General features: G+C 38.3%; 1 protein-coding gene across 4 annotated transcripts in view; it reads left to right on the forward strand.

Annotated features, from left to right (window-relative positions):
- Positions 1-23,180, forward strand: part of CDK14 (cyclin dependent kinase 14) — a 516,637-nt gene that overhangs the window by 107,743 nt on the left and 385,714 nt on the right. For all 4 annotated transcript variants that reach the window (XM_085050690.1, XM_085050689.1, XM_085050692.1 and 1 more), the window contains one exon: positions 22,880-22,974. In XM_085050690.1, the coding sequence (XP_084906816.1) occupies positions 22,880-22,974 (95 nt within the window). The remainder of the gene's footprint in view (positions 1-22,879; positions 22,975-23,180) is intronic.

A 23,180-nucleotide genomic window follows, 5' to 3' on the forward strand; every position in this document is an offset into this window, starting at 1 on the left:
TTGCTGTTTACTATAGCAAAAACCCTCTATTCCAGTGTTTTAGTATATGGTACTGTTTAATTTCCCCTAGGTCTAGATGGTGTTTCAAAGCATCATCTAGTTTTGTAGGTATTTTTGTACTTTGTCATTTAAATGCCATGATTGGGAATCTTTCAGTTTATTTTTCTTTTTATTAATTATTGTGTTTACATGTAATCTATATGTATTTGTACCAATTTGTGTGGCACATTTAAAAGTGCTCAGGTGATAGACAGTCTCTACATCTCTGATTTGGCAGTTTCTCAGATAATAATTTTCCATCTACTTCACTGTCAAAGGCTGTGGTCTTAATGCCATTTATGGATAGCAGCATGCAGAAATACCACATAAGTGCTTTGGAAGCAATCTGCTGTCTTGCATTATGAAATTACAAAGAATAGAGGAATTGCTTAATGCTTTTTTTTAATTTTTAAAGAGGAGTTTATCATGCATACTGAATAAGTTTATTCTGTGAGTTGGGGGAGAAAATTTAGTGCATTTGAGTGCCAGTACAGAGCATGGAAGAGAGATGCTTAACTCTTGGCCACAGAACATCTTCAGAAGTCTTCAAAGTTTCAGGAGTCTCAGCCTTACCTCACTGTGTGGTGGGAGTGAGTCAGGAGGAGGCTACCAAGATGATTAGAGGGATGGAGGACCTTTCCTGCAAGGAAAGGCTGAAAGAATTTGGTTTATTCAGCTTGGAAAAGAGAAGGCTTAGGAGTTACCTTATTGCAGCCCTCCAGTACCTGAGGGGAGCCTACAAGAAAGACAGAGAGGGACTTCAACAAGAGCGTGTAGAGACAGGACATGGGGAAATGGCTTTAAACTGACAGAGTAGACATTAAGATGAATTTCTTTACTGTGAGGGTTGTGAGGCACTGGCACAGGTTGCCCAGAGAAATTGGCTGTCCCACCCCTGGAAATATTTAAGGTCAGGTTAAATGAGGCTCTAGTGAAAGGTGTCCCTGCCTGTGGTGGGGGTTTGGAACTTGAAGATCTTTAAGGTCTTTTCCAACCCAGGCCATTCTATGATTACAAGAGAAACAAAAAATTAAAATCTGAAAAAGTCTCAAAGAAAAAAATGAGAGTTCACCTTTATTCCCCAGGACTTATATATATATAATACATGCTATATATGTTTTATATATTATGATATATAATATACTGTTTCCCAGGACATATATTTATACTTCACAGCCTCTTTGAGGCTAGGAGGTTTTCTGAGACCTCCCTTTCTGAAATTGTCAGGCTGGGAGGGATAAATCTTCACAAAACTTTTATCTGTGGAAAATATAAGTGGAATATCTGCTAAGAAAAGAATACAGGGAAGATCAAGACTCTGCCAAGAGAAAGCTCTTACCTAAGTGAATGTGTAATTTATTGCCCTGTGTTCCTAACTGGTGCACAATGGAAAACACTTCTTTATATTAACAATGCTACAAGTGATGTAAAGCAGCTGTGCTTTCATATTATCCCAGAGAAATAGCAGATTCTGTACCTGTACCATCTAAAGAAGAGCTCCAGAAAATTGTATTTTAACTCAGTAGGTGTAATTCTCGTGACCTCATCCTGAATTATGACCTGAGTTACTGCACACACTTCTCAGCTCAGTGATTTTTGACTGATATGTAGCCTAATGGCTGAAGTCACTGAGTCAGCCAATGACCTCATGGCTCTAGTTAGATGACTCACATTGATAAGCCTCCTATTTATTCACTGTGTCCGAGTGGGTCTGGAAGGTTGTGTGCTGTAGGTCAAGGGCACAGTGAAACACTATCTGCCTATCTTTTGTCAAGAGTCATTGGTTGATCTACTAGTACAAGGTAATATGAAAATTGCAGTGAAATTCCTGTCTTCATCTTCCAGTAAAGAATATTGTTTTTTTAAAATTGGAAGTTAAGTCATCCGCTTACATAAAATAAACCTATTCATTTTATTCAGGGTTGGTTTGGGGGTTTTTTGGTTCCCCCCCCCTCTTTTAATAAGTAAGCTTAACAACTGCTTTCTTTTGAGTGATAGGAGTTTGGAGAACTTTCAGATTTCCTTCACAAAGTCCAGTCAAAAAATTTAAATTTCCATCACTGAGATGCCTAAAAGCTTCACATGTATCTGGCTCAACAAGCCTCAGGGAACTTCAAGAGATTATGTTTAAGAATATGGAGATGTAGCTATTCTGAGCATGCATGTCACAAGAGTTACTATAGGGGGTTTGTGTCTATGTTTTCAGAGTCTGAGGATAAGCTTGCTCTCCCCAAAAGCCACATTGCTTTGGAGCATTTAGTAAAAAAAGAAAAGGACAGTAGCTTGGCTGTAGCTTGGGGAGCTTTTTCATTGCCTGAAGTTGGCAGAGCTGGTGCCCACTGCAGGCTAAATATCTACAGCTCAATTAACTGTAAAGTCCTGCAAAGCCAGTTGAGCTCAGAGTCGTAACAGCTTTGTTTTTCAGCGTTGGTACAAATAAAACACGCAAGCCAAGAACCCCTGGGACACTGGGTCGTTGCATATTTAAGGTCAGGAAGTGTTCAAAAGTAAAGGAGCTCCAGCAATTTTTATTTCTCTGTCTGATCTCTTTCTCTCATGGTCATCCTGCAACCTTACCCAAACTGTGGTTTTCCTCCAGATAAAAGAGGAATACAAGGTTCCTCAATAAGGACGGGCTGGACTTAAAAAAACTACAGTACAATTGGAAAAGGATGTTCCTGGGACCTTTTTCATGAAATGAAGTCAACTTTTAAAATTTCCAAGGCTTTTGGATGTTATTTGTTGAATACCCTCTCATGTTGCAGAGAAGTGTATACTACTTGTTCTTGCACATTAATAACAGAAAAATAGCCTTTGATTTCTGGAGGTTTTTTCTTTTGGTAGCTCAGATTTTCAGCTGTGTTTTATTTGTGCTTTCTCCTGCATGTGCAGTTGTGTATGTCTAAGAGAAGTGTGTTAGAACTTTGGCAGTGTGATACAGAGCTGGAAGCAGCAGGAGCTTTCATCTTTACTCTGCTTTTCCTCCTGCTGTTCTCTCCAACACTGACTGGCTGCTAATTTTTTTTAGTGACAGTACTCATTTGCTTTTCCCTGAAAGCAGTTGGACTGGATGGCTTAAGCAGGTGAATTCCTGGTCATCTAAGATAAATGTGGGAGAGCTAATAGTTTTCCAATCTCATATACAGTGCAAGTTATGATGTTATTTTATCCTGCTTTTCAGTGTGTCCAAATTTCACTCTGCTACTTACTTCTTTTTGGTGGGCCAAATGAAAGCTTCTGTCCATGTGGGGTGGTCAGAAATAGTAGAGATTGAAAAAGTGTCCTGTTTGTTTCTTCGTACCTTGCTATTCACAGACTGAGCATGGTCGTTCCTTTTTTTCCCCCTTCTGCTTTTTTTTTTTAATCAGTTAACAAATTAGCAGTTTTCTCAGTTAGAAAACCTTCAGGAGAGCTGGCATTACATAAATATGGCATAAGTTATGGTATTTCCCTTTGAGATTCATGTTATCAATTTTAAACTCTATAATGAGCTCACAACACATAGGAAAAGTGTCGTGCTTTTCTGAGAATTACAAATGCAAATTCCAAATTATCCAGTTTCATAGACCTAGATTTGTTCCACAGAATATTCCATCCCCTCTGTCCTCCTCCCATTCCCCCTACAACATTTTATCTGTGGCCTGCTGAGATGGAACATGACTGTATCAATTGAATCTTCATTCAGTACTTTTGATGTTCAAGCTGTGACCTTGTGCCTTTTGTTCTTGAGCACAGTTCAAGCAAGAAAAGAATGGGGTGACACTTTGAGGATTTTTTTTTAATATGATCATTTTGCCATCAAGAATTCTTTCCTCATCCTTGTTATGTTAGATTAATGGCAGACATTTCAGGCTCTGCCCTACTTCCACTGAAAAAGTTGCCTGTGCATCCTCATTGCTGACATGGAAAGTGTTGGATAAGGGATCTTGTGCTAATTCCAGCACTGGAAGCTTGCAAATCCATTAGTTCACAGGTGCTATTGAACTCTTCTCATTATGGCTTTTGCTTACAGTTTCCTCTCACCTGAGTTTCAGGGCTCTACGACTTGGTTTTTTGCCCCTGGGGCTTTCTGCTCAGGACAGTTTTCTTCTGCTCAAAAGCTGTTTTTCCTCTTCCCCGTGTAATGCAGGAGTTGGAACTGTTGCCTTATAGATTCTGCTCTGCTGCTCTCGCTGTCCCTGATAGTATGACAGGAAGGGTAGAAAACACATGACTATTAGAGAATATGGAAGATATAAGAAGGATGGCTATCCTTTCTTCATATATAATGATAATATACATCTATAAGTCACACAGAACCCTTATGCAGCCCTCATGGCTTTCTTGTTTGAATGGAAGTTGTTGAGAGTCTGTCTTTTTGTGCTGTATGCAATTTTAACGTCCTTTTAGAGCACATTCTGCTACCATAAAATGTAGAGCTAAGTTAATCCTTTTCCAAGTAGCTTTAGGTTTTACCATATCCCAGCTGGAATTGACTGAATTGGTGGTACAGAAACCAGATTCTTAAGATGAGTGGAGATGCTAGCAAGTGATGGCATCAGCTTGAACTGCCTGGAGACCCTCAGGCACCCATCCAAGTGCCAGTATCTTCCATGGTGAAATAAAAATTTGCTATCTCTGATGTTGAGGCAAAGAAATGTCTCCTGAACCTAGTTAGTTCTTCTAATTGTTTTTTCTGTGTTATATGTCACTTTTGCAAAAGGAGTAATCTAGGCAAAAATATCATTTAGCCTTATGATGAAAGTGGTGACTTTAAACTTGCACAAAGACATTTGTCTGTCAAGATCTCTGTGTGTGTTTTTCCACTGCTGTGTCCTGGATTTTGAAAATACCAAAGCGAGGTGGCAACTCAGGGTTTGAACCAGTTCAGTTGGCTTCAGTTTTATCCATGGTCTTTTGAACATGTAAAGCTAGTAGATGACTTCTATCTCAGAAGAATTGGTTTCAGCTTTGGGTAAATTACAAAATAAGGATTTCAGAAGGTTGTCCAGTTTCCTTGTGCTACAGCACTCCCCCTTGAAGGAGATACACCACTACATATAATGAAAGAAGAGTATGGGTGCATGTTGTGCGTTCATGTGTCTCCTGGATGTCTTTAAGAATTAGAAAAACCAATTAACCCTGTCCCCCAAAGAACAAAATCCTTTGTGAAGGGTCACATACTGTCTTTGATCTACCCAAACAATGTCTAATGTCAACTGGACATGTACCCAGCTCTCGATAAAGTAAAAATGCTTCCTGTGAAAGTTGCTCATCAGAAGACATGTCTGAGGAATGTCACCATCTCCTTGCCACTGAATTCAGTCATCATTCATAAACATCATCAGAACAGCTCTGTGTGTTTTTAACACAGAAAGATCATGAATGAATTATCCTAATTCTCTTGATGTGTATCAATTATTTAAACATTGTCTTGCTTCTTCTGATGTGAATATAACGAAGATATGCATGTGCTGATGCTGGATCCACAGCAATGTCTTTGTTTTCAATGCTTTTGTCCACAGCACAAGAAATACTTTTTTTTCCCTTTGAGAAAAATCCACTAGTTTATTTCAAAATTGTAACTTATAAAATTAAGCACCTTCAGTCTCTTTACAGATACAAGACACTATTCTGTTTTAATATCTAACAAATCACTCCTATATCAATGGGAAAATGACACTTATTTTCAAATGATGGAGCCATGACGGAAGTAGAGACTTGCTAGTTGAGAAGACAGGCAGCCTGAGAGGATGAGACTACTGCAGTATTTTGTTTTACTGCTTTTTATTCCCATCTTCTGTGGTAATGATTCAATTCTTCCTTAAATATGTTGTGTATATCAGGAAGTAAAAAATCCCAGTATGGTAAAATTCTGTGTTTAGATCACAGTAATTTGCTGAATGTTTTAAGCATGAATTGCTTTTAAACTTTGAAATAGTTGAGAAATATTTTCAGCAGCCTGCACCTTTGTACTGGCAGCAAATACGGCAGCAACCACTGTAGTTAATAAAAAGCACTATTACCTTTGTCATAGGAAGGAAAAGATCAATTGTAATCAAAACAGTGAAAAAAGTGCTAGCAAATACATGTTATTTTAAAGTTATATATGTGAGAAAAAATATATTCTTTTTTTCTGTTTCTTCACAGGCTCCTTTTTTTCTTTGGTCTACCTGCTGTCAGATGCTGTAGGCACAGTTTCTGGGTGAGACCATTCCTTTGGGAGACAGCACTGCTCTTTTTCCTCTTTTGTATTTTTTCCATAGCCTGAAGATTTTGTTGCAAACATTTCAGTTCAATTTTTCAGTTTTTTTGCTGGGAGATGTGGGAGATTATTATTCAGGACTTCTATGGAACTGGAATACATGCTTCATAATGGGGTCTCTTCTTCCAACATGGGTGGAGTTACTGCTTTTCAGGCTTTATAATCAATATGAAGAGAGTAGCATTTAAAAATTAGAATTTGACCTTTACTGTCTTCTTCAAAGCAATGGAAATGAATATCCACATTATTTTACTTCAGAATGTTCCTCCCGAGTAAGCAATATTAAAAAAGAAGCTCATAATGTGCCGCATTTTTCTGCTGAGATGAAGGGGAACTGGATGGTTCAGAGACTGGTAATAGGATATGTGACCTTCCACCTCTGACCCATTTATTAAAATACAAGCCATGACAATGGAGTCTAAACGTCATCACTATGGGATATTCAGCTGTAGAATCTGGAACTGTGTATTTCTGAATTTTTGTGGTCTGAGCCACTTGCCATAAAATTCCACAGCTTCTCAGCTGGCAGCAGATTTAGCTACAGCCAATTCAAAAGTGAATTTAAAACAAAATGAATGAAGGAAGCCTTGTAAATAAGGATATTTTAGGTGTGCTAAACTCAATTATTTCTATCTGTTCTGATCTGATCTAACTTGTTTGTCATGTGTGTTTTGTGGTGCTTGTTTCAGTTCCCTTAATGAGTGCAGAAGTGGTATAGACCAGTTTTATTTGACTTTTACTTTGGGGTGTTAGGAATAGGTTAATTCAAATAAGGATTCTGTGTATTTTGCCTTGAGGAGATGCTCAAAACTGGCACTGTCAATGACAGGTAATTTATATTATTTAACCTTTTGCTCTGGACCTCATGTGGAAGCTTCCTAACACCCCTTTTTTGTCTGTAGGCAACTTAACATGCAGGTTAGCTCTTTGAAGCTTAGTTGTACAGCTTAGGTAATTAGATTCACAGGTTTTACTTAATCTTAATTATCAGCTAGTTTTCCCTGAGCAGAAGCAATTGATAAAGTCAAGAGGGTGACAAGAATGTTGGTGTACCATCAAGGTAGCTTTGCCCATGGGCTGGTGGGAGTGCCAGTAGCTGGCTTCCATCTCAAAACATTCTCCCTTCCCTCATATCTCCTAGAACTTGAGAGGATGAAGTGCTGTGGTAGGTTAAATGCAACTAATCAGAAAAAAAAAAAAGTAAATCAAAACTGCTTGCAAACTAAAAAGAAAAGCTTTTTACACATTTCACACACACATTCTCACACACTTTGCCTTCCCTCTATTTCTTTGAAATCTGGGACACATGCTTGCTCTTTTGTGTGCTCTGAGAGTTCCAAAAATGTGTTTAATAATGGCAAGAACATTTTCATTCAGGCATTTGCTGGATTGTGTGAAGTTTTTATTAAGAAAACAAGAAGACACAAAACCGTAACCATTTAGCACATTATTCTCTGGACAAGATAAAAATTTGCTTTTGTTGTTTCATTTTGGGTTTTTTCAGGGCAGCAGTGTCTACATTGCCATTATTAGGAAACTGCCAGTTCTGAAGGGTCATCTAACTCAAGCAAAACCCAGCAGGTTGCAGGCGCATTGACAGAAAGCTGTAAAGAACTTTCACACTTCTCCAGATCACTTTATTTCTATGTATTTCTAGTTTTAAAAGATATTTTTCAATTTGCAATTACGTGTTTCTCAGAAAGTCTTGGTTATAAAGCTGACATGGTTGAAATACTGGCTTTGCATCAAGGTTTCTAACAGAATTAGCATTTGAATCACTTGAGGCCCTATTCACAAAGCAGAGGACTATTTGCATAATCAAAAATGCTTTATTTTGCATGCCAGTGGAGAAGCTAAGGGTTGTAGCTGTGGCTCACAAACAAAATTCAAGTGATCACATTGATGTGTGTCTGTGTGCTGCCGTCTCTCAGTCTTGCTTGCGCAAATTAGTACAAATGTATATAAAAGCAAAAGAAAAGGTTTTGGAGCAATGTATGGTCTCCATTAAAAGTCTGCTTAATCAGGCTTTGCTGAAGTTATCATTGTAAGGATTAGATGGACTTCCTACTCTTCCAAATGTGAATGAGGTTTGGGGGCACTTGTTCAGCTCTGTTGTTGCAAGACAACGGATGTCTGTCTAAAGATATGCGCAGTAAAAATTTATGAGCTTGGAAATTGCTTCTTGTGCTGAGGTCCAGCTAAATAACCTATAAAAGTATATATCTGTGGGTAGTGTGTTCGAGACTGCAACACCTTTCTGTCAGATTTCTGCCAGCAGTCCAAGAGGCTTATGAATTGCATTAATAATAGTCCCATCTTGCCATCAGCCTGTGCGTTCATGTTTTTCATCCATTTTTATGGCTGTGGACAAGAAAGTAGAATGTCACATTCAATTAGACATGAATAACTCCTGGTCACAGTTCAAGAGCACAAAGCAACTTCTAACCTCTCTGAGGCAAAAAAAAACCTTTGAACCTTAAAAATCCTCCTTAAATATCAGGAGATTTTACCCCCTTTTTTTTTTTCTAGAATGAACTTCTGTTGTGTTATTGCTGTTGAATCAAGTTCTTTAGTAAAGTTTGCATGGTGTAAGTTTTAGTTCCACAAAGATATTTGGTTATAATTATTACAGCTTCATATTATTTGACCTTAAAAAAAAGGGTATGCCGTGATCTAGCCTTTTACTTGCTAATATATGTCAATTTATTCAATATAAAAATTGTTGACACGATATGGATTAAATTAATTTATTTAAAAATGTACAAATTAAAAGCTTGAGGTCTAAATAAAAAATAAAAGAAAGTGAGGTTGAAAGTAAATTAAAACTATCTTCAATAATAGATATAATCCTGAAAAGACAATTTGTATTTTTGAGCCTTCAGTGTCATACAGTACAAACTTTTATTCTGGCATGTGTGTTTGTTTGTTATATTCAAATTATACCTTTGGAGTAAAAGTATGTCTCAGATGCATCTAGATCTAGAAACTAGACTAGAAATTCCATTAATTCCTATTCCTAGAATTTTAGGTTTCAAAATACTCCAGAGTCTAAGTGCGTCATTAATAGAAGTATCTCCCTTTCTGTACATTGCTTTGGAGCTGTCAGCAAAAGGTGAGTTTTACTCTGATTCATACATCCAGAGTTCTTTGCAGAGTTTGCGGTTTTTATGGTTGACTGAAGCGCATAAATTTAAACTAGTTCAGTTTCTCATTCATTTTTTTTAATTACAGAGGCCATTAACCTTGTAAAATCATTGACAGTTATAAATCTACATCTTTGAGAATTATGTAAACAAGTTTATAAAAGCTCCTCAAGTGAAATGAAAGCCAAACTGTATACAAGGACAAGGTTTTATTAACAGCACTTGTTAAAGCCCAATAAAATGTTGGAAAATAGCTGCAGATAATCACACACTCCTTAATGACAAAGACACCATTGCATTTGCTATGATGTGTAGCACTCATGGTACAGTTAACATTAAAGATACCTTCAAGATACAGATACACAGCTGTAGTTTCTTCTCAGTAAATGGTTCTTAATATTTTAGATGCAGTTTATTGTGGTCAGAGACTTTGGGAGAGGAGCATGTTTTACTGCGTCAGACCAGGTTTGTTTATCTGTGGAGTTCTTGTCAGGTTTGTTTCAAATGTTATCAGGTTGTCATATGACAGCATCTGAACCAGCTGGGGTAGAGGCATTTTGATGGACCTCACAGAGTCTGTGATCTGTCATCACTGGGTTGCTGAGCCCTCATTAGAAATAAATGAATAGTGTTCGTCTGCCTGTTTCATGGACTGATCTTTCCTTTTTTTTGTTTGGGAATATTTCTGTTCTGCTTTCATAAGGCTGATGCTATTTGAAAGATTGAACCATGTTGTGAATTTAGGGAGGATGTGAATATTAGCACTTTGGCTGCCACTATTTTAGTATCAGTATCTGAACTGGAATGTGCTCTTAGAGTTTTTGATGTAATCAGTTCTTGATTTTTAGCCAAAGCTTTCTGGCATGTGTTGGAGCAGGGATTTAGTATTCCTCATTTATCAATTTCCCTTAGAGGTGCAGTTTACTGTTGCAGAATGTCTGATATAACATACATGCTAACTAGCCACACTGAAGGAGGAAAAAGATTCATTAGTGCCCGTGGGTACTTGCTTCTGTCCTAATTCCTGTGGCCTTTTTTAGGTCAGAGTGTGTTCATTTGGGAGAAAAAACTGGCCCATAAAAATTTGGTGGCTTTGTTGAAGTCATCCTTTGATTTACTTGGCATGAGGTGATAAGGCAGCAAATCACTAGTAAAGAGCTCCAAGGACTTCACAGTGCTTGAGCTGTGTTTTCTGGCATACTAAGACATTCTCACTTTAGTTGTAGAAACTAAAAATGCATTTGCCCTTTTGCAGTATCTCAAAATACTGCAGATGAGCTGTCTTCAAGAGTTGCTTGGAAAAGGATTATTTAGAGAAACAAAACATTCCAAAGACTTTCAGAGTTTCAGAAACTGCTTCAAAGCACTTATGACTTTGCCATATTCCTCAACCTCGGTCTTATGTGCATGACATTGTTGCTTACACTGACCTTAAATTTCAGTGCAGTTGCAGTACACCAAGGAGTCTTTTGTCTGTGTTGGGCAAGTTTGTTTGGGATCAGTTGGTGAGATTATAGAGTCTCATCTTTGACCATCTGGTCGTGCTATATTTATAAGGAGATTATATCCAGGAGTTTTGGGGTATTTAGGTGCCATACTGGCAATATTCTTGTAGACTGAGTGGTCTGGTCCAGTTTGTGCTTGGTCAAGTCAGATTAACAGCTGAAATTTGATGTTTCTCCTTGCTTGGTTTTTGCAAGTAAAACGGAGCTCATCAGGTGGGATTGCTGCTACACTTACTGATTCAGCCACTCAATCGATTGGTATTTTATTTGCTTTGTCTTTCTAATTGAAAATGGAAGTTATAGGGGAATACAATCTAGGCATGTTGTGCTCCTTGTAAATCCTGCTGCTTAAGATGCCCTACTTGTTTTCTGTTCCATTTCTCCTCAGGAACAAAAACCCTCATGCCTCATGTGTTTGGTTAGCAAGTCACTTTTTTGTTTAACTATAATAATTAGTAAGAAGGATTTAAATAAACAACTAAAGAATTGTCTTTATCTCTAGGCTCAGGTACTATGTGGGATGGTGAACCAAGATTTAAGCTCTTGGGTTTTGGCTTGTTGGCTTGTCCTGAGCCTGTGAAAGTGCCCTTGTGAAATTTGCTTTTTAGGTGGTAATTTTCATTATACAGGTGTAGACCTCCCCCTCTGTATTTAGTTTTGGGTTTGGATATTTTTTTTCTCTTACTTACAGAGTTATAAACTCTACATGCATTATCCATGCATTTTTCTCCCCTTTTCCCTTCTGTATTCCCTCTAGCTTTCTTGCTTCCCTTTCTGATGTGCACTGGCAGCCTGGAGAAGACTGTCCCACTGAATGCTTCTGGGCAGTGGTAGGGAGGAGAACTAGGAGAAATGGAGGTTAGGAATAGATGTTGGTGTGAGGGTCACACCAACTATCACAGTGGGTTTGGAAGAATACAAATTCCAGGCTGTTCAAAGCAGCAGCAGAGGTAGAAAGCAGTAACAAGAAGATGGGAAGGGTTGGTGACTTTGGCTGGCCTCAGCCAGGAGACCATGGCATGGAGAATGGGGAATCTGATTGGACAGGTCTAGCATTTCCAACCCTCTGTGTCAATAGCAGGGGTGAAGAGTGAGGAGCGGAAGTGAGGCATAGGACCTGGAGATGCATTCAGGTTTGTGATTGTGATTTGGGGGAAACTGTTAGAATTGTTCTCCTGATGACACTGTCCTATCTATAACGGATGTTGGATTCTGTACTTCTTGTCTCAAACTTCTCATTCTGCCAAATACCTGAATGTTTAAGCATGCTCAGGGATGATGGATTCTCAGGGAGATTTTAGCTGCTTAAGTGCAGCTTTAAAGTACAATTTTCCATCTACTAGATGTAAACTTTGAGAAATTGGACAAATTTTCACAGAAACTAGAAAAATAATTTCCTTGACCTGAAGTGTAACTTTTGAAGGCCACCTTTCACCTTCAGATCAGCAACATTAAAGAGCATATTTGTTCTCTAGCTCTCTCTTGGAAAAGAGCTGACCTGTTTTAACTGGAACAAATACTGTTAGACACAAATTGGAAAAGATGACGACATTTGTTTAAAGTTTGTTAAGGCAATAGTGTCATCTTAGAGGAATGGGTACTTTAAGAAGCAGGGCTATCAATTTTGCTACTGTCATTGTTAATTACTATGATTCTATAAAAAGCATTTTTATCTGGAAAAGCAAACAGTAAATTGCTGTAATTATAATTGATGAATGACAAAACAGGATGGAAGAACTGAGTATATTTTCAAGGGGGCTGGATGTTTTATATCTATATGTAGTAGACAGACAAGCTGTTGACTGTTGAGTTGGCCTTTAAAAAAAAATTCTTACCACCTGTGGTGTTAATGGGTTATGCTCGAAGATCCCTTTAATGTGTTTTCTCACATTTCTTAGGAGTGGTTTAATTATGTCATTTCTCAGAATGACTTCCAGTATGATTTAGATCCATAGTTTGATTCATGTCATGCATCTTCACAGGTAATTTTGAATCTGTACTTGAAAATTATGGGTATGTTTTTCCCAAAAGCAGGAGGATAGAAATCACTACCTTACCTCAGCTAGGTCTCCTCTGAGCATCACTTAACTGTTGTTTCACCCTGTCACTGTCAGCTATGGCTGTCAGCTCCGTGAAGCTGAGACATTCCTTCAGCCCATCTTTTCTGTTCTAGCACTTCTCCTGCACTCTATGAGGGGCAGCTGCTTTTTAAAGAAACATGCAGAGCTTTCTGTCTTTAGCTTATGTAAAAATTTTTGTCCTTTACAACACATATTTCCAAGCTGGACAATGTCCCCAGCGTTTCAATAAGTGCATGCTGCTCCAGAGAGTGACATGATAATAACAGGTCTTCACTGTCATGTAAATGTAAATTCATGAAGTTTGCAGTCATACTGATTTGGATGTAGTTACATGGTGGGGTGAATATAGCAAAACTGCTGGGACTCCCAGTTTTTCTGTTTTGTCTCCATTGCTTGTACTTTAAGTTCAACTAACATTGGTGGGTACTATGAGCTGCGAGACTAAATGACAATTCAGTGATGAGGTGAGAATCAAGACAATACCTAGAGACCACAGGGCAAAGGCAGAAGGACGAGAGTATTTCTGTTCCTTGTGAATTGATGGGGACTTTACATGTGGAATGGACACGTAAAACTTATTTTCAGAGTATGTGCTCACAAAGTGGATGTCCAGCAGTGTTGGCACCAAAGGCCTTTGTTGGTCATGGTAAAGCATGTCCATTTCTGATACAATCTCTTTCAACTGGTTTAGTCTGGAAAAGAATTTAACCTTCACTGGGTTTTGCTGCTCTGGTGTCTGCAATCTTCCTTCATTGCTTTATTGCTTTTTTCACAGTAGGAATTAGTTTACAAGTTACTTGAAAGAATCTTGCCGTTTTGTAGTTTGCAGGCTTAGCATATTTTTGGATGGGAAAGAAAAAATAATTACAAATTTTATAAAAGGCATCAAAGAGATCTAGCCTAAATTAAGGTTATTTCCTATCCTTAAAAATGTTTTTTAAATGTTCTAGATATTATTCATATTCTAATTATGCTTAAGAGCCTAATTGTTTTGAGTTGCTTTTTAGGGTAAGTTACACTGTGACTGGATTTTGTTCACTTTATTATGAAATCTTTGGTTTTTTCCACTATACATTCTGTGTTTTTCTCTTTTCAGTTACAGAACAGTATGCCTTATTTTCACTGTGATTGATTTTGTTTACTAAAATAGTTGTAAAAATAATTGTTTTCTCTCTTTCTACTGAGTCTGCCTTTCTATAACATCTAAACCATTCCAAAAGAGACAAAGCAATGCTGCGAGCATTCCAGCTTTATTTTCCACTTATGGGCAAAGAGGCATGTTGAGCCTCACCCACCCAGAAGAAGAAAATTTACATGATATTTTAAAGGCTCCTGTCTCGCTCCCTTTTTGAAAAATAGCAAGACATATGCCACAAGCCTTTTTTTCTGCTGCCTGAAGTGTGTGCTGACAAATGAGTCTGCTTTTCGTGCAGTTTTTTTTTCTGAAGGAAATGGCCCACTGAGAAATAGAGCAAAAGTAATTTTTTTCTAAAATAGCTTTTCTGTAGAATTCCTCATTTGTAAGTAGTGGCTCAATTATTCTATAGACAACTGAGTTTCATGTCAATGCAATTTAATTATTTCCTATGATGCCTTTCTGTCTTCTGTGTACAAAAAGAAATATATTCATTGCAGGTACATAAGGTTAAGTGATTTCTTGTCATATTGATGCATTGGGAAAAGTGAGTAACAAAATGCTCACCGACTTCAGCAGAGCATGAGGTTCAGTCCTGGTACTTGATTATTTACCCCCTCATTTGGACAATGTCATATTAATATTGCAGGTATACTTTTTACAGCAGAGGATCTTTATTATGGTTGCAAAGTCAATCATTCAGAAGTTGTCAGAATAAAGTTTACCTGTGAAAACTTAATTTGGTCTCTCTACCTGTACTATTCTTTCCTTAATTACACAACAGCACCATGTTTGCTCCTGCTGTGTGATCTCTGCCTGTGTCAGATAATGATCGATTAATTTAATTTAATGTTCTTGATGGGTGGCTCTAGCTATAGGCACCTACTGTGCATTACTAAAACACAGATGGTTTTGAAAATTTTATAGAACACTCGTCACTCTACTCTGACTACTTAAATATTTGTTCATCTTGTCAGCACCCCACTTGCTGAGAGTCCTTTTAAATGATGATTTTGAGATGACTTTCAAATTATTTGCATAACATTGGGTAATATCAGTGTACAGGGTTGCTTGGGGTTCAGTAATAATTGTATGCACTCTATGGTTCTGGTAAGTGTGAATGAACATCAAAAGTTGAAATGTTCAGAAAAGGAGGGGCATGGTAATGATATCAGCTTGAGTGAGTTAAAGCGATGCTTAGCCACTGATAAGGTAAGGGTTAGGATCAGGCTGATTTTCTTCTGACTTGGACCTGGTGGAGTTTTCAGCTTCTCTGATGAATTGGCAAGATCCTTACACTGTTTATTCTGTCTGTAAAAAAAATTAAAGACTGGGAACAGTTAATGGGTACAAGCACACAAATTGGCCACTGCAGGATAAGTTAGGTTGTGAATTAGCAGGTTGTCGAAGTGTGGGATAAATGCAAGATAGATGTGAAGCAGCTGTGAGCTGAAACTCTGGCTTATCTCCTGGTAGTGACATCAGGAATGTGTCTTTCGGAGTTCACATTGCGGCAGCCATGTAACTGTAGTCTGTCTTTGTTTTGAGTGCTTGGCCTGGCATTCTTTATTTTAATTTGGATTTTTCTTTAAGTAATGTTCTAAGTGTAAAAAAAGCCAGTGGAAATCCATATTCCATTTTCTAGTGGTGCGTCTGCATGCCAATGTTGTATTATGTTTTCTAGCTCTCATATGGACACGTCCTGCTTGAACTGAAATGTTAAATGGTAGTTTGAAGGTTGCCTCACTCTGGGGACTGAAATTGTAGGAGAATGAGGAAAACTGCCAGATGTTTTCAGCGATTCCTGCTGAAAGCAGTGGGAATCTTGGTTTCTGGTATGGACATCAGTGGAGAATATGTGCTAGTGTCTGCAGGCTCTTGTGTACTTCCCCTGAAATGTGCTTGTCCACCCCATGCTCTGCATCCTGTCCTGTTTCCACGTCCTGCATTTTTCCACCTGTGAAGGATGTTTGTTTGTCCTCTGGCTTTTCTTTCTCCTTACCCAGCTGTCCTAGCTTCCACTGTGGATCACAGCCTCTCGTGTCATCTCCATTTTTTGGTATTCCTCCTTCCTTTCACACTGCTGATAGTCAGGCTGATCCAAAGAGACAATTTCCAAAGCTTTAACTTGACCACATGTAGAGTATTTTCATGGAGATGGCAAAGCATGTATTTCTTTTTTAAAGGCCTCTGTGTTTCCAGATTTTGAGTCTCTACTCCAAAACTTGGGGTTGGGAGGTTTGGGGTTTTTTTCAAAGGTAAAGTTACTCAGTGGGTTACAGAAGTCGTTACTAAAGCCTGTTTTTTGGGAGATAGGAGGACCTGTTTAGGCTGAAAACTTCCAAAGCGATCCTAAAGCGGAGAGATATTTATGTGAAGACAGTGCCTGAAATTCATCACGATAACAAGGCCAAGACCAGCCAGTGATGGTTTTATAAATAGATTGTGTTATTAGTAGCGGGCATGCTATGTGTGCATAAAAAAGTAATAGAAAGGTTCCTGCTTTCACATGCTACCTGCATTATAGAGTTGTTTTCTGCACACACTGCATATTTTTGGTTTACACAGTTTCCTCCTCTTGAATACTGATGGATAGGGAAGGCAAAATATGACTGGCTGGTACAAGATAGGAGTAGCATATTGCAGTTGCTTGCCACAAGAGTCTGGCTTTAATAGGATGATGTCTCATTATTTTTAACCTCCATCTGTACTTGCGTTGGAAGAGCATTGGGAACAATACACAATGCATAAATTTATATCTAGAGTGTAATGAAAGAGACATTCATTTCATATGGCAGCAGTCTTCTGTATAACTGTTAGGATAATATTTTGTAGTGCTTTTCTGAGCTTATTTGATCAGTCCTTCCAGTGTTTGGTTCCAGTTCAGTAGGCAAAGAGATTTTAGCAGGTTTGTGACTTGCCTTTTGCTTTGGGGGCTACAGCCATAACAAGAACTTTTGAAGGTGCCTATGTGTGGTTACACACGCCCTTTTTCTGTATTTCTTCTCCAAGAGCATACTATACTTTCAAGAAGGAGCAGCAATTAGAAATTACACAAATTAAAAAAGTATTTGGTTAAAAGCTCAAGCCACTCATGTAAGCCTGAATTGAGGCTGAGGAGGTAGATGAAGCTATTTTGATCCACGTAGTCCCTGCAGCAAAGCAGCCTACAGAGGACTACCAAGTCCTTTCTTGCAAGCATGTGAAACACTGTTTGCCTCCCTAATGCCAGAATATCTCTCTTTTTTTTTACTTAATGGAAGCTGGAATAAGGACATTTGTTAACTCTAGGAGAGAATTTCATGAGGTTGGAATTAGGTGTAAAGAAGGTAATTGAGCTAAGCTTATATAATAAATTATCCAAAGTTTTCTGTTCTGCTTTTTCTTCTTCTTGTAGCTGACAAATTCTTTTGAACTTTGTTATGAAACTTCCTCCTAGAAAGTTTTCTAAGCTGAAGAGTGACCTATATCTCTTTACTGCATTGTGTCCACTAAGATCAGAGTGGAAGCTGAGCGATTCTGTGCATTTATGGGTGTGCAACTCTAAAATAAATTACTTGGTATTATATATGTGCTATAAATAATGATCATTCTCCAGAATATATCCTGTGGCAAGAAGATGGGAAGTTTCTGGTCAGTGTGGTCTTACCTATGATGTACAGTTTTCACTGAATTGAATTTTTTTATGTTAGGGTTATAGGAAAGCAAAGCTATTTGCTTGTAGTAAATCATTTCAGATGGCTGAACTGGAAAATGGCAAAGTGTAGATTTGGGGACTGCATTTCTGAGGAGGAAATTACTGCACATTTATTGCAGCAAAACCAACAGAGTGCTGAATTCCTGTCTTTGTGGTAGAATTCTAAGTAACGCTTTGCACACAGAAATCCCTGCTGTGTGGGAAGTGGATGAGAAGCATAAGGGGCGTTGTGCTCTCAGGCCAGAATTTGGAAAATTGCTATGAAAGATATATGGATTGAAACATAAATTGCTGGGAGAGAAGCAGAACTGTAGTTTGTGCAGGCAGTAAGACACATTTGAGCGTGTTTGTTCAGAAAACATGATTATAGAAAAAAAACCACCCATGAATGTTTTCTCACTAGAGATGCCTTTCCAGGAGAGCTCAGAGACTGATCTCAACTGTGTATGTGAGGAAGCTGGCACTCTGACAGAGAGCACCGTTGTGTCTGCAGAGTGTGACAAGCTGCAGAATTTTAAAGATAAGTTGTTTGGCTCTGAAGCACAGCAGCTTACTTGCTTTCACAGATTTGTGTTACTGACTAGAATGTGTGTGCTTTGGCATCTCAGAAATCCAGCAGGGCAGCAAAGATGCACAGTTGCATTAACAGTATTAGAGAAGTGCAAGCTTCCATGCTGTGCAGTCCTCAAAAGCCTCCTGATGAGAGAAGTCCTCCTGGAGTGGCAGTGAGAAAGGGTGAGCACTGCATGTGAGTAGCAGCATGAGCAATATTTAGCACTGGTGCATGGTAATCCCAGAGGATACCACAACTACTGCATACCAAGGACAGCAGGCATTTTTACAGTTATACTTTTTCAGAAAAATGCTGAGAGTATCACAGCCTTTGCATATAGTTGGAAATACGAGAGAGCATGATCAGCAGTCGTACATTATGGTGCATATAAGCAGCATAGGGCTGAGTTCTTTTGCCACTGCTGAGAAAAGCTTCCAGGTCACTGAAACATCAGCCAATTTGAAAATCATGGGCTATTCTTCTGTCTAGGGCCACAGTGACAATTTGCGATTTTTCACAAAGTGAGAATAAAGTGACAGTCAGGAATTGAAAGACTGATCAAAGGACCCTAATTAATATTCAAGCTTAATGTACTTACCATGTCTGAAAGTGCTATCTTTGCTAGTGAAAAATTCCTCCATGTGACTTGGGAATCAATAGTAATAGTTTTGTTGAATTTATCATACAGCTGTGAAATGTTACTTTATGAGATATGGGAATAGCCTTTATCAAAATACTTCCAGGCTGAGGCTGATCTAAAAGTCACAAGGCTTTGTTAATGGAGTGTCAGGCTTGAGCTGATGCTGTAAACCCCTCAGGGAGCGAAGCACTGATTTACTGATGCTACTCAGGTTTTAGGTAAGAGTTGGCTGCAGTCCAGCTGGCTTGCCTTGCTCGTGGAGTGAGTGCACTTTAGAATCCAGCTCATCTGGGAACAGCAAAAACCTCCTTGACCAACACAAGCGATCTGGCAGTGTGCCAGGAGCTCATAATAGATGAGAGCATCCCCTTGTTGGAGAAGAAGTCTGTGATGGTTATTCAAGCAAATGCAATGTGTTTCCTTTAAGTATGCAAATATGGTTATTAGCCCTTGATGGAAAGTGTGGAGTGTTGGTACATTTAGGCGCTCAGATCATGAGCTTGTGGAAAAGTCACAGAAATTATCACCTGGGATATTGTTAATTGTTTAAATATGTCAACAATTCTCCTTCCCTGCTTTTTACTGTTAGAATTTGCTGTGTTGTACTGTGCAAACACGGGTGGCAGAACAAGTACCTGGCCGTTCAAACCTGTGAAATATTTTGTCCAAAGTGTTTCAAAAAAGCATTTTAACATTCCTTGCTGCTGTTCCTCCTTAGAACTCTTTGGAGAAATTAATTAAAAGTGCTGCCATCTGTTTATCTTACATTTCATACTGAGGGTAAAAAAAGGAGTGCCAGTACATTTGAAGCAGCATTGTATAATTTTGTTATTAAAAATACATGGTAAGCATACAGTGAGGACTAGTACATTGGTCCCAGTTTTGTGAGTTCTTGCAATGCTTTTTCAACAACATTTTAGTCTTTTTATCTTGAAAGAAAACAACTCTGTGTGAAATCTGTGGGTGATAATCACTGGATGGAGATGGCCTTCTCTGAGAGAATTATTTTGTTCTAGAAGTAACATCAGGCACAGCAGCACCTGACTTCTCACTAAGCTCCAGTAGCAGCTGCATTGGCAGCTTCAAAGGTAAAGTCAGTCTTGTCTCAAGTTGATGCTGACAGATTCCCTGGACGCTTTTTTATTCTTTTGCATGTGGATTTCTGGGTTTTGTCTTTGAATTAGTGGAGTTCATCCAAAGTTCTACCTCCTTTGAGTAAAAACTTGCCCAAAAGAGGAGGTGTATAGGTCATTTGTTCTGAAAGGCTGTTTTTCTGGAAAAGAGCTCCATATGATGGTTCATATTCCATTTTGTTTTTAAAGTACTCTGTGGAAGAAGAAACAGCTTTTCTATTTCAGGCAACTTTTTTTTTTTCTCTTTTTAATGTCCGCCTCCCCCCTCTTTCTTTTTTTTTAAATAAACAAAGCAGTTTTCACAAGACAGGCAATCTTAATAGTAACTCCTGATAGAAGAGCACGTGGGGTATTCTCTTACTTTCACCAGTTATGTTTGTTTTCTCACAATATAAATTGGTAGTGTAATTGCTTATTTCTTCAGTGTAAAATTAGTGCAATTAAGATGATTTTGCTCTCTGTACTATATTACCTACTGTATTTCACTTGGACTAATGGAGAAGACAGAAATTTCACCCTGCAGGTGATATTTTGTAGTTCTTGTAATATATGGCAGATGTTGATTACTGAGGCTGTAAAAGGGCAGAATTGGATATTAGAGAAGATAAATAAGAGTGGGGGAGGGGACTGAAAGGGAAAACCAGTATTTGCAAAGACCTCGCGGGAAGCTGCTTTCAATGTACTGTTTAAGTTTTAATGACCCATATAGAGATTCTAGCAACAAATAATGGCCAACTAGAGGAATTAAAGGCCTCAGGTGATGATCTGAACAGCAAAAGCTGTCAGAGGTCATAAATACTATTACAGTTCAACACAGGCTCTGCTAGGAGGCAGTTTTTTTGTTCCCAGTGTCTGTGAATGTATGGTTGTTCAAATTGGTTTGAGGAAAACGCTGGTAAAATCTCAGTTACTTCAGGCGAACTTTTCTCAGGGTTTCCCCAGGTTGAAAGTTCTTGTTTCTGTTAGAAGGTACCTTTCAAAACAGTTGTTTTTTGTCCTTTGTTTGTATCCATAACTTTTTCCACTAGCAATTTTTCATTGTTGTCTTTAAAAAAACCCCTAACATATCCAAATCTCTCTGAGCTTTAGCTCCAAGAAACTCTCAAAGTTATTAAGATGAGGATCCCCTGAAAATTGCGCACAGCTCTTCCGTATGGAAAAAGGCTTCTATTTAATTTGTGGAATGTTAAAAGTTGCTAGACATGCATTGTTGACTAGTTTAAAATACTTATTTGTAACTGAAGTAGCTGTTTTACAGCTCAGTGGCAACAAAATCACAGCACAGGAAAGGTTCCTCTGTGCTGGCTCTCTAAATAGTGTGAGCTGTGGAGTGCAGGCCAAAGAAAGCTCTTTTGAAATTTTTCTTCTCAGCTTCCAGCCAGGTTGTAGGGCTGCCTCATTCTTGGTCATAGAGCTTCCTCCTAGGTTTGGAGTCCTGTCATCATGATGTCTGTGATGATACTCACTTTGAAGCAGCTTTTCCCCTTTGCTGTGTGCCTTCTGCCCAGGATGCGCTCGAGTTTTGCTGCTAAAGATGCTTGTGGAGGAACAATGATGCAGCCATATGCCATATTGCTTTTGTGGTGCTTCACAGAGTGATTAACTTGCCAGATTGATCTCCCAAAGACCAGAGTGAGAGATGATATGTACTTATCTTAATTCAAAGCAAGATGACCCCTGGAGTTACCTCAGCCTGATGGAAAACCCTGAATAGGACAGCAAGGGGTAATAGTGCTGTGGAAACTCTGTTTCCATTTTGCACAGTGAAGGATTGAGATACACATTTCGTCTTTCATTTATTTTCTTTGACAAAAGTAGAAGGTGACAGAAGAAAGTTCCACATTATTCAGTTTAGAAATATGCCATTCATTTGCATGTCTTTGTATCTATTATTTACTTGCTAGGGTGACTGATAGTCCTGCTCAGATGTATGCATGAGATGACAAGGCACCGATGACAGAATGACATTGGTAACAACACATGGCTTATCAGCATATATTGCTAAAATATGCCATGTCTTGTGGAACATTAAATATGTAGTATGGAATGAACATTAAATATGTATTATGTTGTAAAAAAATTTAGCGGAAGAGATTACCTGAAAGTTCACTAGATAAGTCTTTATTTGTCTTTTCTGAAAACATGAGCTAGTGCCAGTAAAAAATATGAGAAAATACCTTGTATTTATTCTCATGGGCTAATACAAATGATTTCATTAAATTTGTGTTATGTTTGAGAGAAAGGAGAATTATTGCTTAAAACCCTCTTCTTAGGATAGATGCTGCACTTTATTTAGACAGCAACTCTGTTTTACTGGATAGGAAATATTATGTTTTGAAAATATATGCTTGACTTTTGTCTGAGACAAAAATAATTTTCTTTGAGTGCAGTAGTGCTCTTGGTGACTGGTTGCTCAGACATGAGTGCTTCACCTAGAGGAGTCTGCATAAAGAAAGACTCTATTGCTGCAGCTCATTTTGGCCTCTGAGTGAGGTTGGGTTTGACCAGCAAGGCGGAGAAAATAGCATTGAATGGGAAGGTGTGATCTTCAAAAACTGGATGCGTGGAACTCATGAATATAGAAGATACTAATGTACAACTATTGTTTGCCAAGTTATGAAGCTCATTTAAGTCACAAAAAAAAGGAAAGCCAATCAATATAAAATATTTGGATCCTTTTTAAGATAACATGTATGTTTTGCTTTTCAGCTTCTCTTTTGAAAGGATTGAAACATGCAAACATTGTGCTGCTTCATGACATCATTCACACCAAGGAAACCTTGACACTTGTGTTTGAATACGTGGTAAGTAACTCTATGTTCTGGATGTGGTCCAGAGTGTATTGAATTTTATGGAAATGGTCTCTTTACCATCAGTTATCTATGAATCAGGGCCAAATAACCCTTTGCTTTCTTCAGGAGAGTGATGTCTATAAGAGATGAAACTTTGTAGTGGAGTGAGCTTAAAGTGGAAAGCTGGGCTAAAGCAGATCCAGAGATGGAGAAGTGGC

The sequence above is a fragment of the Lichenostomus cassidix genome, chromosome 2 (genome assembly GCF_008360975.1).
Source record: "Lichenostomus cassidix isolate B80296 chromosome 2, HeHo_3.0, whole genome shotgun sequence".
NCBI lineage: Eukaryota > Metazoa > Chordata > Aves > Passeriformes > Meliphagidae > Lichenostomus > Lichenostomus cassidix.